The sequence below is a fragment of the Echeneis naucrates genome, chromosome 7 (assembly GCF_900963305.1).
Source record: "Echeneis naucrates chromosome 7, fEcheNa1.1, whole genome shotgun sequence".
In the NCBI taxonomy this organism is placed as follows: domain Eukaryota; kingdom Metazoa; phylum Chordata; class Actinopteri; order Carangiformes; family Echeneidae; genus Echeneis; species Echeneis naucrates.
The window spans coordinates 172,694-186,867 of NC_042517.1; the positions used below are offsets into that span (position 1 = coordinate 172,694).

The following is a 14,174-nucleotide window of genomic DNA, read 5'->3' on the forward strand; positions in this document are numbered from 1 at the left end:
TTATGGTGTCATCTTCCTCATCACCCACACACACTCAGAATAAACAGAGATGTAGTTCTGTTGTTTTCAGGAACATAATAATCATTAAGAGTGTGTGTGTGTGTGAGTGAGAGAGAGAGAGAGAGAGAGAGAGAGAGAAAACACAATCCTGTTGCCTCTAAAATCCATTTTAGTTTGGATTAAGTCTCAAACATTAATTCCATCAGCGTGTGTGTGTGTTCCACAGTGGGAGGGGCTCGTGGACAGTGACATCACCATCACAATAAACCTGTTCTGGGTTAGGTTTAGTAACATGGATCTGTTGTTCTTCTTTTTCCCACAGGCCCTGAACTACCCACTCAGAGACAACCTGATTTAACCAGCTCAAGCCCCCGATCATGGACCTGATCCCAGTGTGAGGATGACATTTCTTCCTTGTTCATCAGTATGAAACTCAGACAGACAGAGTAGTCTATTCACAACAAAATAGTTTTATTATCATCCTTGCAGAGAGAGCGAGACAGTGTGTGTGTGTGTGTATGTGTGTGTGAGTGTGTGTTCGTAGAAAAAACATCATCTATTGAACATTTACACCAACAGAAACTAATTGTCCATAAAAATAGCTTCCTTTAGTTTTCCAGTAAATAACATGGACACATAACGCTCTGTCTCAGAAAAATAAAAGCAGGGCCCGCCCCTTTACATCAATAAATTCCCCAACCTATCACAGGTGAGGAGGGGCGGGACCACAATAGCACATGAAGTCCTTGTCCAGGTTTCTATAGATTTAGGTTACACCTATGTACAGAGGAGACATCACTGTCATCCTGTGGCACAGACTCATGGGATAGCTGTCCACTCTGCGGTCTCAGCGACACAGGTCTTCATAGACCAGGTCCCTTAAAGGACGTGGTCCCGCACTGGGACACAGAAACAGTCCACACACATTTAGAGACAGCATGGACAAAAGTATGAGGTCAGTCTGAACTGGTGTCCACATACTTCTGGTCAGCTGTGTCCTGAGGTGTCATTGAGCAACTCCAGATGACAACTACAACTCCCAAAGTGCACTGCTGTGAAAACTGGATTCACCAGCTCACTTTACAATAGGGGATCAATTCAGGGGTCGTCTCCGTGGCAACAGTGGCGGTTTTCACTGAGCTGATTATTGATCTGATGGGAAACATTTTCTTCTCAATAAATAATGAAAGAATCCCAATAAATCAATATGATGAGTCTGTAAACATTAATTCATCCTTAACTTTACAAATGACTGCAAACATTAACTACAGATTGATTATATTGTGTATTGATCAGAACTGATCGTCCTGATCACCGGATCAGGTTCAACCAGAGATGATAAAAATGTCACAGCGGCATCTTTTTTGTTTACTTCAGAAGCAGCGCCTCCAGTGGCAGCTGTTTTAAAAAGCTGGGATGTTACCCAGAATGCATCTGTGTTCCTCCTGAATATATAAACATTCTTCCGTGTTCTGCTGGTGAGAGACGTTCTTCAGGTCCATGGCTTCTTTTCGTGATTCGAGTCCAGGTTCAGGACCAACCTGGTCACTGGTACAAAAATACAATTGTGCTGCAAAGGTATGAACAGTAAATGATGGCTTAGTGCTGCGTTGAAGTCACCACTGAGGCTGAAATCGCAGCACCAAGAGCCGAGGTGGAGCTTCCTTTATACAAAAAGCCAAATCTGGCTCTGGGTGGATCTGGACTCGGATCAGCAGAGACACTTCAGGTCAAAGATTGGGGTCATGTTTGTTAATACTGATCATTGATCAGCTGATTGAACAGTTTCAGCCGGAAGCTTCCTGCAGGTGAGAAACCAGACGTGACATCACCACAGGAGAACCACCTGACCTGATGGAGCTGTTGGTTCAGAACCCCCAGACCACCTACTGAGAAAGAGACATCAGCCTCATTCAGCTCCTGATTTTGTGTGTGTGTGTGTGTGTGTGTGTGTGTGTGTCTCTTGCTGTCACGCACAGAAGCACAGAAACATGTTAACAGCATCATCACAAGAAACTTTAGCGACAACAGAGACCTGCAGGGTCATCAACAGTCAGGTCAGATTACCATGGCAACAGCAGAGCTCAGCTAGCATCACAAACAACGAGTACAACAACAGTCTTGGCAGAGGAAACAAATGTCCTCACTTTGGATGCTTCAGTAAAAAAAAAAAAAAAAACTAACTGCAGATGTTGATGTTGCCACAAGCGACCTTGCCATGACAGAGGAAGAAGGGGAGGAGCTTTGCAGGTGGGGGAATTCATTTGGCCAGGTGATAATGAGCCCGAGTTGTCATCTGGCCCGTCTCCTGCTCACTGTCTGACGAAAGAGAAGCAAAAACCTGGCTTGTGACAACATGGCTGCAGATAAAAGGCTTCAGGACTACAAACATTCACCCATCGAACACTGGAATGAAAACAGACCAATCAAACACGTCGATCAACAGTTTAAAGCCACAAGAATGTGACTGTGTCACCAATAAACCTGTGGAGTCACAGGACGACAACTCACTGTCTGAAAATACAGCTCAGTTCCATCATCCTGCCTGCTCTCTGATCGGTCAGTTCAAAGTGATGTTGAGGAGTCCTGTCCAATAACAAGCCATGCATAAATGAGGGAAGGCGGTGCCCTAAGAAGCAGCCAATGAGAGAAAAGAATAAACCTCCAATCAGCTCAGAAAGTTGAGGTGAGAAAGGTTGGAGTGTCGAACTCAAACATATGTCCAGTCTAGGGACAGTCGTCATGACAACAGGTGATTAAGTGCCGCTGATAGGAGGAAATTGGAATAAATAGGCAAGCAAGTGCTGCGTTTGGATTCAGGTGTGACCTCATGAATGGAAGCGAGGAGCCGGTGGTTTTCAGTTAGACTCAAAATAAAGGTCTTTCCTGTCTGTCCAGACAAACTCAACAGGACGTGCCACAAAAACCTGAACTGGATCTATGGATTCAATCCAGACATCAAATGAGCAAGAAACCAAACGCTGCTCAAACTCAGCACTATGCTCTTGATGAAGAGGACTGACGGAGGAGCCGTTATTTCAATAATCAGGAGTCCAGAGGCTAAACGTTCCTGACTAGTGAAAGGCCTCCAAGAACCATCAGATCCCTCATTTTGCTTGTACGCTGTATGGTTGCTGGTTTCAGAGTCAATTCGGGTCCAGTTCCTTCCCGCCCGATCCCCAAGGGTCCCCAGGGACCATTAGGTAAGTTCTGAGCCCATTGAGGAGACGTGTTCAGTGGGCAAGGAGCTCAGGGTTTCTGGGGGCCAGGGGACAGCACCACAGGGGTGGAGAGACCGTCGACACTCAGGGCCGGGATGTGGATCTGGTTACTGCCATTCGTGGGAAACTACAGAAGGAAACAGAGATTAAATTAGATAAATGTTGAAATGTTTCTTCAAAAGTGTAAGTAAAGATTATTAGTAGTTTATTTCACACAGTGTAAAAGCCCAAAACCATCACTTCTGCCGCCCCGCCCCTAACGCCTCCCCTTTCCCTCTAAATGGATCATCATTTAAAAAATGAACATTATGTTGTATTTCACACTGAGACCATAAACTGACCAGGAAAACGTTTACTGAGGAGGAGGGACATTTTCCCATAGACTTCAATACAATATCACTTCTGACTACAGCCAGCGGAGTCACCCCATGACAGTCATTGAATAGAATAAAGATTTAAAGTTCTTCAGACCAGAGACTGGGTCCAGATTTAGAGACAGTCCAGGTTTACAGACCTAACACACACTGATCAAATCAAACTGTTTCTTTTCATGTGCATGTAAAAAAATTCTCCGTCCAATGAATTTTTTCCCCTCAACACTGTTACATGAAGAAAACACACAATAAAAATGTAAACCAACACAGCCGAAGGGCTTGTCTTAAAGACTCCCCATTAACATCCTTTCATTAGTTTTGTAGTTGACAAGAAATCGAGACACCTTCATTTGTTCATTTGTTTCTGTCTTATGTTTACTGGAGACTTTAGTTTCTGATTGTGTGCACTTGACAAATTAACACACTGGCTCATTTCTCAAATGATTGTATCAGCTGCTCCCAGGTCAGTAGCTCAATCAATATATTAATATATATGAGAAAATTAAAACACTGTTGTTCCCTAATAAAATTAATAAAGAAAATTTGTCATTTCCAACTGCTCCACAAGACGGCGCCAAAGAGCCAAAACACAAAACCACAAGAAGCAGGTTTATACTGCAATCAGGGCCCAGACCACCGGGCACAGACCTGGAGTCTGAAGGACCACATGGTCTGAGTGTTTGTGATGCAACAGAACAGGTCCTTTAATGCTTAATTAGGCAACAGATGGAGAAAAACCTGGTCCAGAACCTTGCAGAGAAACCAGCTCTGTGTGAGACTTGGACCAGGTACTCAGTGTGTGTGTGTGTGTGTGTGTGTGTGTGTGTGGACTAATCATTAAAAATCTTGACAGGACTTCATCTGATGTGATTTCATTCTGAGTTCAGCGAAAGGATGTGTTATTTGATTTTTTATTTTCTTTTTTAAGATCAAGATTCTTGATCAGATTTATTATATAACGAATTAAATTTCATTTATTTTCATCAGTTTTTCTGTTTTGCTGTCAGTTTGTCTCTTTGGCTCCAAATGTGAAATGTCACCAGTTCATGTGTTTAACACTCTGCAGCCAGTGAAGCTGATTTTCTTCCTGTGTCTGTTTGTATCTAACCCCACCAATCAGCCTTCATAGAGCAGACTCAGAGGCCCCCCCTCGAGGCAGCAGCTGCTGCTGCTCCATGAACCAGAGCCTCAGTTTCCTTCACACGGCTGTTTATCAGAAAAATAAACCAACAGAAAGATATTGATCTGTCATATTCTTTGAGATTTTGCTACCTAGACTTTCCTGTGAATACTCAGAATTCTGAGAATATAAAACCTTCAATGTAAGACAACAGCATGGGCCTGAAACCAAGTCTTTCTCTTAAGGAAGGCATCAGCCGCTCTCTGATGAATCTTCCTGTTTCCTCCTTAAACTGCAGAATCAGCTGATCTGTATGGAGTCAGAACAGTCTCATAATGAATGAACTCTCACAGAGCTTTGCATGAATGCACATGCTTTGTTTTGTAGTTTTATTTCAGACTTCACAAATATAATTTTGAGAAACACCTGTAATATAAAACATTTACAGCGTATACAAATTGCTGAATGTGCATTTATGGTACCTGTATGTTGAATTTTGAGATTGATCTGACGTCACAGGTCAACCAATTGGCTGGTATAGTTGTCAATCAAATGTATGTTTTTGATTGATCAGTAAATCAGTTGAAGCACCCCGCTGAGTCGAGTTAAATGTTGTAGTAATGAAGTAAGGTTAGTCTCTCACAAGGCCGATATACGTGGCTTCATAACCAGATTTTAAACAGCTTATCTGCAGGCATTGAAGATACAAGGAGGCAGGCAATTTAAGGAGGGTCTAAGACAAAGAGCGTTGCAATGCAGTTTGTTCAGGAAGGAGGGAAAGTTAATAAGATAATAAGGAAGCAAGGCAGCTTAGAGGATGCCAGTGAATGGGAGATGCAGGTAGATTTAGGAGGAAAACTTGTTATTCCCCAGGAAATAGCCTGCACAAAGCTAAGGCCTGATATAATTTTGTGGTCTAGGAGTAGAAAGAAAGTATATTTCATAGAGCTGACTGTGCCGTGGGAGGATTCAGTTGAAGAAGCATATGAAAGGAAAAAGCTCAGGTATGCAGATCTAGGTAAGGATGCTGAGCAGCGAGAATAGAAGGTTAGGATTTGTCCAGTGGAAGTAGGTTGTCGAGGGTTTGTAGCCAGATCTGTTGTTGCTTTGTTGAGGGAGTTAGGAGGACGGGGACAGAGGGTGAGGAAAATAGTGAAGGAAATGGTCTGATGAGGCAGTAAGATCCAGTCAGTGGGTGTGGATTAGAAGAAGTAATAGTAGCTGGGGGCCCAGCAGGGGGAGCTCTTAAGATAGACAGACTCTAGGGAGAAGCAGAGGAAGAAATCTGGCTTTCACAGGTGCAGTTGGTGAGAAGTCAGAGTAGTTGACAGTGGTGCTGTTTGAGATAGTTGTCTTTGTGTGAGGAGCAGTGATGGCTGGATGACTCTGGGACGCCAGTGTTCACGGTCTAGCCTTCTGGAGGTGTCGTGGGCCTAACTAGACGAAACACCAACGAAAGGAGCATCCCACCTGATGACCCCAAAGACATGATAGCTATCACCACTCACTGGCCTAGTTGGATATTATCTGTAGGGCACATAGAGCAGGGCGAAAGTTTGTTGCTAGGAAGGTAATCACTGAGTCTGGTCCATTTTCTTTTGTCGCACAAGTTTCTTGTGTTTTCTCTAAATGAATGAACATAAACTCTGTGACCGGATGTTAAATGCCACCTTTGCAAAACGTGTTGTTTATTGTTGCCATGTTGACAACAGTTGACAACGATTTAAGTCCGAAATACAACTACGAAACAAAGCATGTGCATTTGTGAAAAGCTTCATTTCATTCATCCAGAATTCATGCATTATGAGACTGTTCTGTCTCCATAGATCTGTTCAATCTGAAACTGACTGATCTGGATCAGTCTGACTCTCTGACTCTGTCTGTCTGATTTCTGTGTTTATCCGTCCATTCTCATCCTCCATCTTTGATAGTGACGTCTAGAGTCACGTCTCTACATCAGATGCTCCTATTGGCTCCAGTGGGTGATGTCACAGCCAATCAGAGTCTCTGGATCAGTCCTGAATGTTTCTGAGTTTATTATGTTGGCAGAATAAAGAGCTGATTTTTCATCATTAATGAGCAGAACTGCTGATCAGATAAAGACAGACACTTCAGATCAGCTCTAGAGTGACTCAAACACATGAGAGGAACTTTTCTGTGGAAAAGAAGGAAACATTCAGAGTGTGTTTGTAGTTAGTTTTGGTTTTCTGATTCCAGAGAACAGAGTCTGAACTGATCAGACAGGATCAGATGAGGATGAGCTGATTCTGATGGGGAGACTTGGAGCCATTTTTAGAAATCAAAACTTTGTATGGAAAATCGACATTGAGAAACTAGTGTATTAGTTCTATCAAGTAACACAACAAACACACACTGAGCATCACAGCTCTCTGCAGCAATACGGTCTATTACCTGGAAGGAGAGTTTGGCCGGGGAACGCGGAGCAATGGGACTGAGTGTGCTCCAGAAGTGGATGGTGGAGGGAAGAGGACTGGGAGTCAGCAGCACCGGAGTCTGGGTGGCAGACAGAACAGACAGCTCATCACAACAAACGCACGCACGCACGCACGCACGCAAGCACGCACGCAAGCACACTTTACCAGAGCATGGGAGGTGATGACTGTCGGGGTCAGGGTGTTGGTCACAGATCCAGGAGCCAGTAAGCTGTTCACAGCTGCATTCACCTGCAGGGGAACCAAAAAGGAAGTGATGTCAGAAGCTTCACCTGCGAACATGGTCAAACCATCATTAATGACAGATGCTCAGACCTTATCCAGTGACAGGCCGGGGGGGAGGGAGGGAGATGATGGTAGCTCAAGGCCCCTTGGCTTCTTTGGTTTGGGAGGGGCAACATCAATGGAGGATGTCACAGGGGGCGTCACTGCTGGTGGGGAGGAGACTGGGGGGTCACAGGACTCTGACAAGAGACAAAGACACCTTTGACCTTTCACCAAACCTTTACTAGTCCAAAATAAAAAGTTAAAGCAGAAAAGATGAAAGATGAAAAGAACTTGGCAGAGTGATACATGATAGTGCCTGAGATGCATTAACTCGAATAAGTAACAATACATCTTGCTCCAGGCTTAATTTGGTACAATTTAAGGTTGTCCACCGTATTTATTTTACCAATTCCAAACTCTCCAAAATGTATTCCATTATCACAGATACATGCAATAGATGTCAAATGACACCAGCAAACATAACACACAAGTTTTGGTCCTGTCCACATCTACAACATTACTGGACAGCTAATTTTAAACATCTTGCAGAAGTTAAGGCCTTGTAAAGAATTGGCCGTTTTTGGTCTATTATCAGACCCTCAAACAATTAGGATGAATTTCATGGATAGTATTGCCTTTGCATCCTTATTAGTATATAGAAGAATTTTGTTGGAACGGAAGTCACCATTTGCCCGCAAAGCTTTCCTGTGGCTTAAGGACCTCATGCTGTACCTAGATCTGGAGAAAATTAAATATAATCTGAGGGGGACACCCGCAAATTTGATTCTGTTTGGGTTAGTTGGGTTGGGCTAGTTAAAGACAATACTGGACAAGAATGTGTAGGACTGTGGGGGGTGGTGGAGTAAGTGGTTGTTTTTGTTTGTGGAAAAGGAAAAAGTCCTTGTTTCTCATTGTACTTGACTGTTAATGACTACAAACATCTATTTAAAAAAGTTAAACACATTCATTTCCTCCATGTATGTATACAACCCCCCCCCCCCCCCCAAGAAAAAGCTAATCATAGAGAAATTCACTAGTATACAGTTTTTCCATTGTATTCCGAAACGCAGAGGATTTATCAATGTCATGACAAAACACCACCCGCCCAAATAGAAATAAACACAGTAATGTCTAACATCATGTTATAATTATATTTCATCACCTACAGTGAAAGTGCCCATTTGCCATCTTGAGAAGAAAAGTTTCAAACTGTGATTAGCAGTCATCATCACCTATTTCTTCATCATTTTTGTCAACCTGCACAGGCAGGATTTTTTTCTTAGCTGTCTGTTGCCTTCAAAACTTAGCTCAACTCCCTAAAGACTTCGATGAATAAAAATCCTTTTTCCTTTGTCTGATTGACAGGATGATCACCATCTTCCTCAAGTTCAACACATCCACAACTCACTCAGCAGCTCCAAACACTCCACAAACGCAAACTCCCAAAATGCAATGAGAGAGAGAGAGAGAGAGGGGTAATGGTTCAGTATAGAGTGATAACTGATCCATCTGATTCATCATTATGAGATCAATAAATGGATCTGGATAAGATACCTCTTAGTATGTTCTTGTCCTCCTCTGTCGCCACCCCCGCCCCCTGCTGACCTCCTTGCATGGTCAGCTCCATGCAAGGAGGGGACGGACTCTCCACAATGGTGAGTGGGGGTTCTGGTCCTCCTGAACCACAGATCAGCTGAGGAAGCTGAAAAGAGGAGCAGAGACAAACCCTTAGTATTCAGACCAGAACCAGGACACAGCAGAACCAGGATCCAGATCTTTCACCTGGTCCACCTGCTTCTCTTCCAAAGAGACCATCTCCAGCAGCTCCTCCTCCGATGGCAGGTTCTCCTCTTTGATGACGATGGGCGGGGGAGGGAGGTGGGGGGGGGCAGGAACAGAGGGAGGCGGAGCTATGGGTGGAGGAATGGTCGTCATGGAAACCTGCTGCGGCTGCTGCTGCAGGGGAGGAGGGTTGATGATGACAAAGACAGGTGATGGGTTAGGAGGGTGAGTAGCCGGGTGGGGCTGAGGTGGGAAGCTGGTTGGGTTGGTGACTCCACCACAGTCGTCTTGCTGTTGCCCCTGGAGTCCCATTGGCACATGAGGGGTAGGGATAGGACTCACCCCCCCCCCCACAGGACCCAGAGGAAGGAGGGGGGGCGAATCACCAGCACCAGTGAGATAAATTTGGGGGGGGTCACTCAGAGGGGGAGCAGGAGGATTCTGGAAAAGAAACAGAGACAATGTCAGTCAGTTCCTCCAGAAGCTGAGGGGAACGGGGAGCCTGAAACTGACCTGTGATTGGCTTTTGGCCGGTATCTGAGGACTGAGAGCTGGAGTCGGACAGGGGGACGGCTGAGTGACAAGCACCTGGAGGGCAGGGTCAATGGCTCCACCTACTGACGGAGACTTGGACTCTGATAGGACACAGACCTGAACAGGAGGAGAGCACACAGCAGGTGCGATCGTCTTTTATTTTGGGTTGATATCCATAGAAAGTTATGCAAAAGTTGTCAGCTGCCAATCAGAGAAGAGATCTGATCCTCTCCTCTGACTGGTTCACTCATCTCACCTCTCTGACAGTGCGCTCAACCTTGGAGGTGGGGTCTTGTTGCAGTAGAAGCTCTGTTTTGATTGGCCGTGGGTTGGGTGAAGACTGCAGCGATTGGATGGTGAAGGTGGAGTAAAGGCCAGACTTCATGTAGTCATTTCTGGAGTTTTTCTGAGGGTTGCTGGGTGATGACCGCTGAGGATCAAGACATCAATCAATCAATCAATCAGTTAAAATGATCTGTGTCCATATCCTTCTGAACTGACAAAGGGAGTTCGAGTGTACCTGGGATAAGCTTTTTGATGGACAGGTTGAGGCCGCACTCCCAAGGCCTTTTGACTGGCTGTTGGAGTCGATGTTGTCTCTCCTCTGGCCCTCATCTCCATTACGAATCCCCTCGGACAGAGAGGTGTCCGGCTGACTCACAAACCTGTAGACAAACTTCTGACCGCTCACCTTCTTGATGATGTTCTGAGAGAAGATGACAAAAGATTAGATCTCCAGAAAACACCTGACTGCAAACTACAGGTAACCATGGGGAACTACAGGTTACTACAGGTCTGTCATAGTGTCTGTTGTTGTGTATCACCTTGTCGTAGTAGTATCGGAGGGCCCGGCTCAGTTTGTCATAGTTCATATTGTGTTTGTTTTTGCGAAGCCCCCAGAGTCGAGCCACTTCCTCGGCATCTAGCAGCTTGAACTCTCCGTCCTCACCTGTCCAGGAGATCAGGTGACGCTGCCGCTGGTCCTCCAACAAGTGGAGCAGGAACTGCCACAGTGTGATGGATGGGTCCATGGCTGAGGGGGCAGAGCAATGAAGGCACAGTCAGTTTCCATTGAAACCAAGTCAATAAATCAGATCTAGGAAAAACACAAGCTGAGCAATTATCAACCTATCAGAGGCATCAGCTACAAACTGACATCTGACATCATGTAGTGTCACAATATGATTGTCCTTGGGGCGGTTTCTGATCCAGCCCCATTTTGACTCGTGTCCCTCATTACTGTCTTCATCATTCATCTTCTCCTCTGATCTGTTTCCGGGCCACAGGGGGTTCTGGAGCCAATCCCAGCTCACTCTGGGCAAGGTCACCCTAGACAGGGGTCCAGTCCATCACAGAGACCAACAACCACTCAAACCTATGGATAATTTGGAGTCATAGAAAGGCCCCAGGCCAGGAATCGAACACAACCTTCTTGTTGTGGGGCAACAAAGCTAGGCACTATGCTGCCAAGCTGCCCTTCATTACTGTATTCTATTTTATTAGTTAACAGAACAAAGTTGAAAATATTGGAAGTTCGATTCACTGACTCGATTGTTGAATCAGATGATGTGATGGAGCACTTTAATGACCAGACATGTTCACAAACACACAGACAGACCAGACTCCAAGATCCTGTATTTGGGGAGGGGGATGCTAACCTGCTAACCTGTAAATCTCACATAGGACTCCTCATGTCCACCCTAATCAGTTTCAGTCATGCAGATGAACCTCATCACCATTGGCTGCTGTTATACAACTAACCTATCAAAATCCTTGGAAACCATTGCCATGGTGAGAGACCTTTCATCAATAGTAACCAAGGACAAAGTGTCCCTGAGCTGATGATCAGACCAGGATGCAGCTCAGACAGTAAAACCAGGACAGGTTCCGATTCCACTTCTGGGTTAGGGCGGGGCCCCCACTCATGCTCCCATCATATAAGGAGCAGACCAGTACACCCACAGCTACAAACAGAATTATTATATTAAAATGTTGTTAATTTATATTTAAACATCCATACATCTACATATTAAAGATAAAAACAAATGCACACAACCTCCTGGAGTCTTCTCATTTCATTGAAATGTGGACTTGATCTTGGGGTGAACCTAACCCTGATCTTGATTTTATAACAAAGGAATCATAAACCCGCAATCACACAGTAGCCCCGCCCCCTAACTCCTCCCCTCCTTCCTGGTCTGTTTCCCTCTAAATGGAGCATCATTTTAAAAATTGAACATCAAAATTGAAGACTGTAAACTAGAGACTGAGACCATAAATTCATCAGGAAAATGTTTACTTAGCTGATAAATCAGGAAGGAGGAGGTACAATTTCCCATAGAATACAATCTGACTTTCATCTTGTCTTTAAAACAAACAAGTTGGCTGATAAACAAAAAAAGTGGCGGCTTCAAACCGGAGGGTGATGTCACAGTGGGTTAATGCTAAGCATCAACATCTGTCTACAGGCCCTGTGATGAAAGGCCAACTAAGGACAGATCCTCATCCAGGACAACGTAGACTTTCAGAATGGCATTATTACTAAGATTAAGCAGCTTCCAAGAGTCCTCAACCTGAGCTGCTCCCCCATGCAGACAGACCACAGCTGTGTGGTTTGTGTGGAGACCAATCCTCATGGTGTCCTGGTTCTGATTCTGGACCTGTCAGTCGGTCACATCTCACAATCGCTGCTTGATGTATCACTGTGCGTCAGTGTTGCCATGACAATGCCACAATATTGCATCACTAAAATGGTCTCCGTGACAACAGTCAACATCATTTCTGTAATACAGCAGGGCACTGACATTATTCAAAGTCTGAGTCCTAAACCAGGTTCAGTCCTAAACACGGTTCAGCATCAGAGACGCTGTCGATGCCTCCTGATTGAGAAAGATCAATCACATCATTAATATTCTTTTATTTCTGCAACAATAAACAAAGCTGGTGTGATGGATTTCATTTTCTCGCACTGTGTGAATTTCTTCTGCAGCATGTTTGGTCACCAGACCCGGATCCAGGATCACCATTCTGAGTGGACCATGTTTCAGTCATGACTGTAAATTTCAGTCTCAGTGTTCACAGAACTGAATATACTACAGAGCTCTGCACGCTCCTCCAGACCAGGATCCAACATCAAGACAATACCTCCCTGAATATCAGACCTGCAGGCCTCCAGAGCTTCCACGTACCTGTTGCAAAGCTGCTACTTCCCTCCAAATTGCACAGAAAACGTACTGCTGCAACACACACAAACACACTCCAGCAGCATGTAAACAGCATGCAGCAGCTCCTTCTCACCGTTGATCAGCGGGTTCGCCTCCATCCTCAGCCAAATGTTCCGTGTTGTTTTCCAGCCTCCTGTCTCCCTGCGGGCTCACTCCTGCTCCATGCTGTTGTTATTGTTATTGTTGTTGTTGTGGGTCTGCGTGCGTTTGTGTCGTCGGAACAGGTACAGCTATCAAAGGCTGACAGAGGCGGAGGACGAAATGTTCAGCAGCTTCTCTGTTGACCTGATGTGGTTATGTAACCACACCGAGCTGCTGCCACCAGGCTCCATGCTAACACCGACACGATGTTAAAAGTTAGCTCGTCTCCAGAAACACACGGAGAGCTCAACGCACCAAAGAAGAACCTCAGTCCAGGCAGCACTGTCCGTTAAAGCGGCAGTTCAGGGCCGCTGCTCCGGCCTCTGGCTGCGGTTCACACGGAGCAACAGGCGGCTGCAGCTTCCAGCGTCGGTCCGGTCCACTGGTGAGGTTGAAATGGAGCCTTTTCTGTCGGCTATATCTCCGTTACAGATGAAAGCTACCTCGGGGCCGATCCCACCCAGAAGCACGTTGTCCTCTGGTGCCTTATTTGTGTTATTCTGAAAGTCCCAGAGGACTCCGGAGCGGCCGCCGGCTGTTCGCTTAGTTTCTCCAAGTTCAGGTTTCCGCCGGGCTGAAACCGTTAGTCCGGTCCGCTCCGCGTCTGGTCTAGCCTAGCTTATTTTAGTTTAGCTTAGCTTCTTTTAGGCTAGCCCGCTGCTGTGACAGCCCACTGCTCCCGGCCGCCCCGGACAGAGCTGGTCCTGCGGACCGGAGCCACAGACCCAGACACCGAGTCGGAGCCGTTTATAAATCCCGCCTGGCGGCGTGTCGTCGGGGAGGAAGATGGAGCGTCCGCCCGCAGGAGCTAACTTCATCACTCAGGTGTTTCCTGCCTGCTTCCTGTTTGGACCTCCGTCATCGGCCGCCAACGTGCTCACATTTCCGGCGAGGAGTTTCAACATAAAGGTCTGCTGAGCAAGTTTATCCGCTTTAGTATTTCAGTGTAAAGTAAAAAATTTACTCAACAACCCAAAAACACGTATCATTCTGAGAAATCCGGTTCCTGTTTGTAGACTTTGTGGGCTCCTTTTTAGGATGTGGTTTAAATGTTTAAA

The 14,174-nt window shown here is 45.5% G+C and overlaps 1 protein-coding gene across 3 annotated transcripts; it reads right to left on the reverse strand.

Moving 5' to 3' along the window:
• Nucleotides 1-450: 450 nt before the first annotated feature.
• Nucleotides 451-13,984, reverse strand: elk1 (ETS transcription factor ELK1). 3 transcript variants are annotated; one of them, XR_003840909.1, is made up of 12 exons: nt 12,940-13,070; nt 10,576-10,784; nt 10,272-10,457; nt 10,008-10,181; nt 9,731-9,868; nt 9,218-9,658; nt 8,990-9,137; nt 7,484-7,632; nt 7,316-7,399; nt 7,128-7,229; nt 2,512-3,348; nt 451-2,319 (listed from the first exon to the last, which is right to left on the reverse strand). XR_003840909.1 is itself a non-coding variant. In XM_029505880.1 (11 exons), exons 1-11 carry the CDS (start codon nt 13,071-13,073, stop codon nt 3,250-3,252), a joined length of 1,755 nt encoding a protein of 584 aa, XP_029361740.1. In that variant the 5' UTR covers nt 13,074-13,984; the 3' UTR covers nt 451-3,249. The 3 variants fall into 3 exon arrangements, 2 of the variants coding, with proteins under 2 accessions (XP_029361740.1, XP_029361739.1); XM_029505880.1 differs by having other exon boundaries at nt 451-3,348; nt 13,049-13,984; XM_029505879.1 differs by having other exon boundaries at nt 451-3,348.
• Nucleotides 13,985-14,174: the final 190 nt, after the last annotated feature.

Coding starts and splice junctions, on each gene's coding strand:
- elk1 (XM_029505879.1), bottom strand. CDS start 13,030: ATGCTGTTTACATGCTGCTGGAGTGTGTTTGTGTGTGTTGCAGCAGTA. Junction 9,869..10,007: donor TTGAGCGCACTGTCAGAGAG/GTGAGATGAGTG, acceptor CCTCCTGTTCAG/GTCTGTGTCCTATCAGAGTC. Junction 3,349..7,127: donor CGGCCAAACTCTCCTTCCAG/GTAATAGACCGT, acceptor TTCCTTCTGTAG/TTTCCCACGAATGGCAGTAA.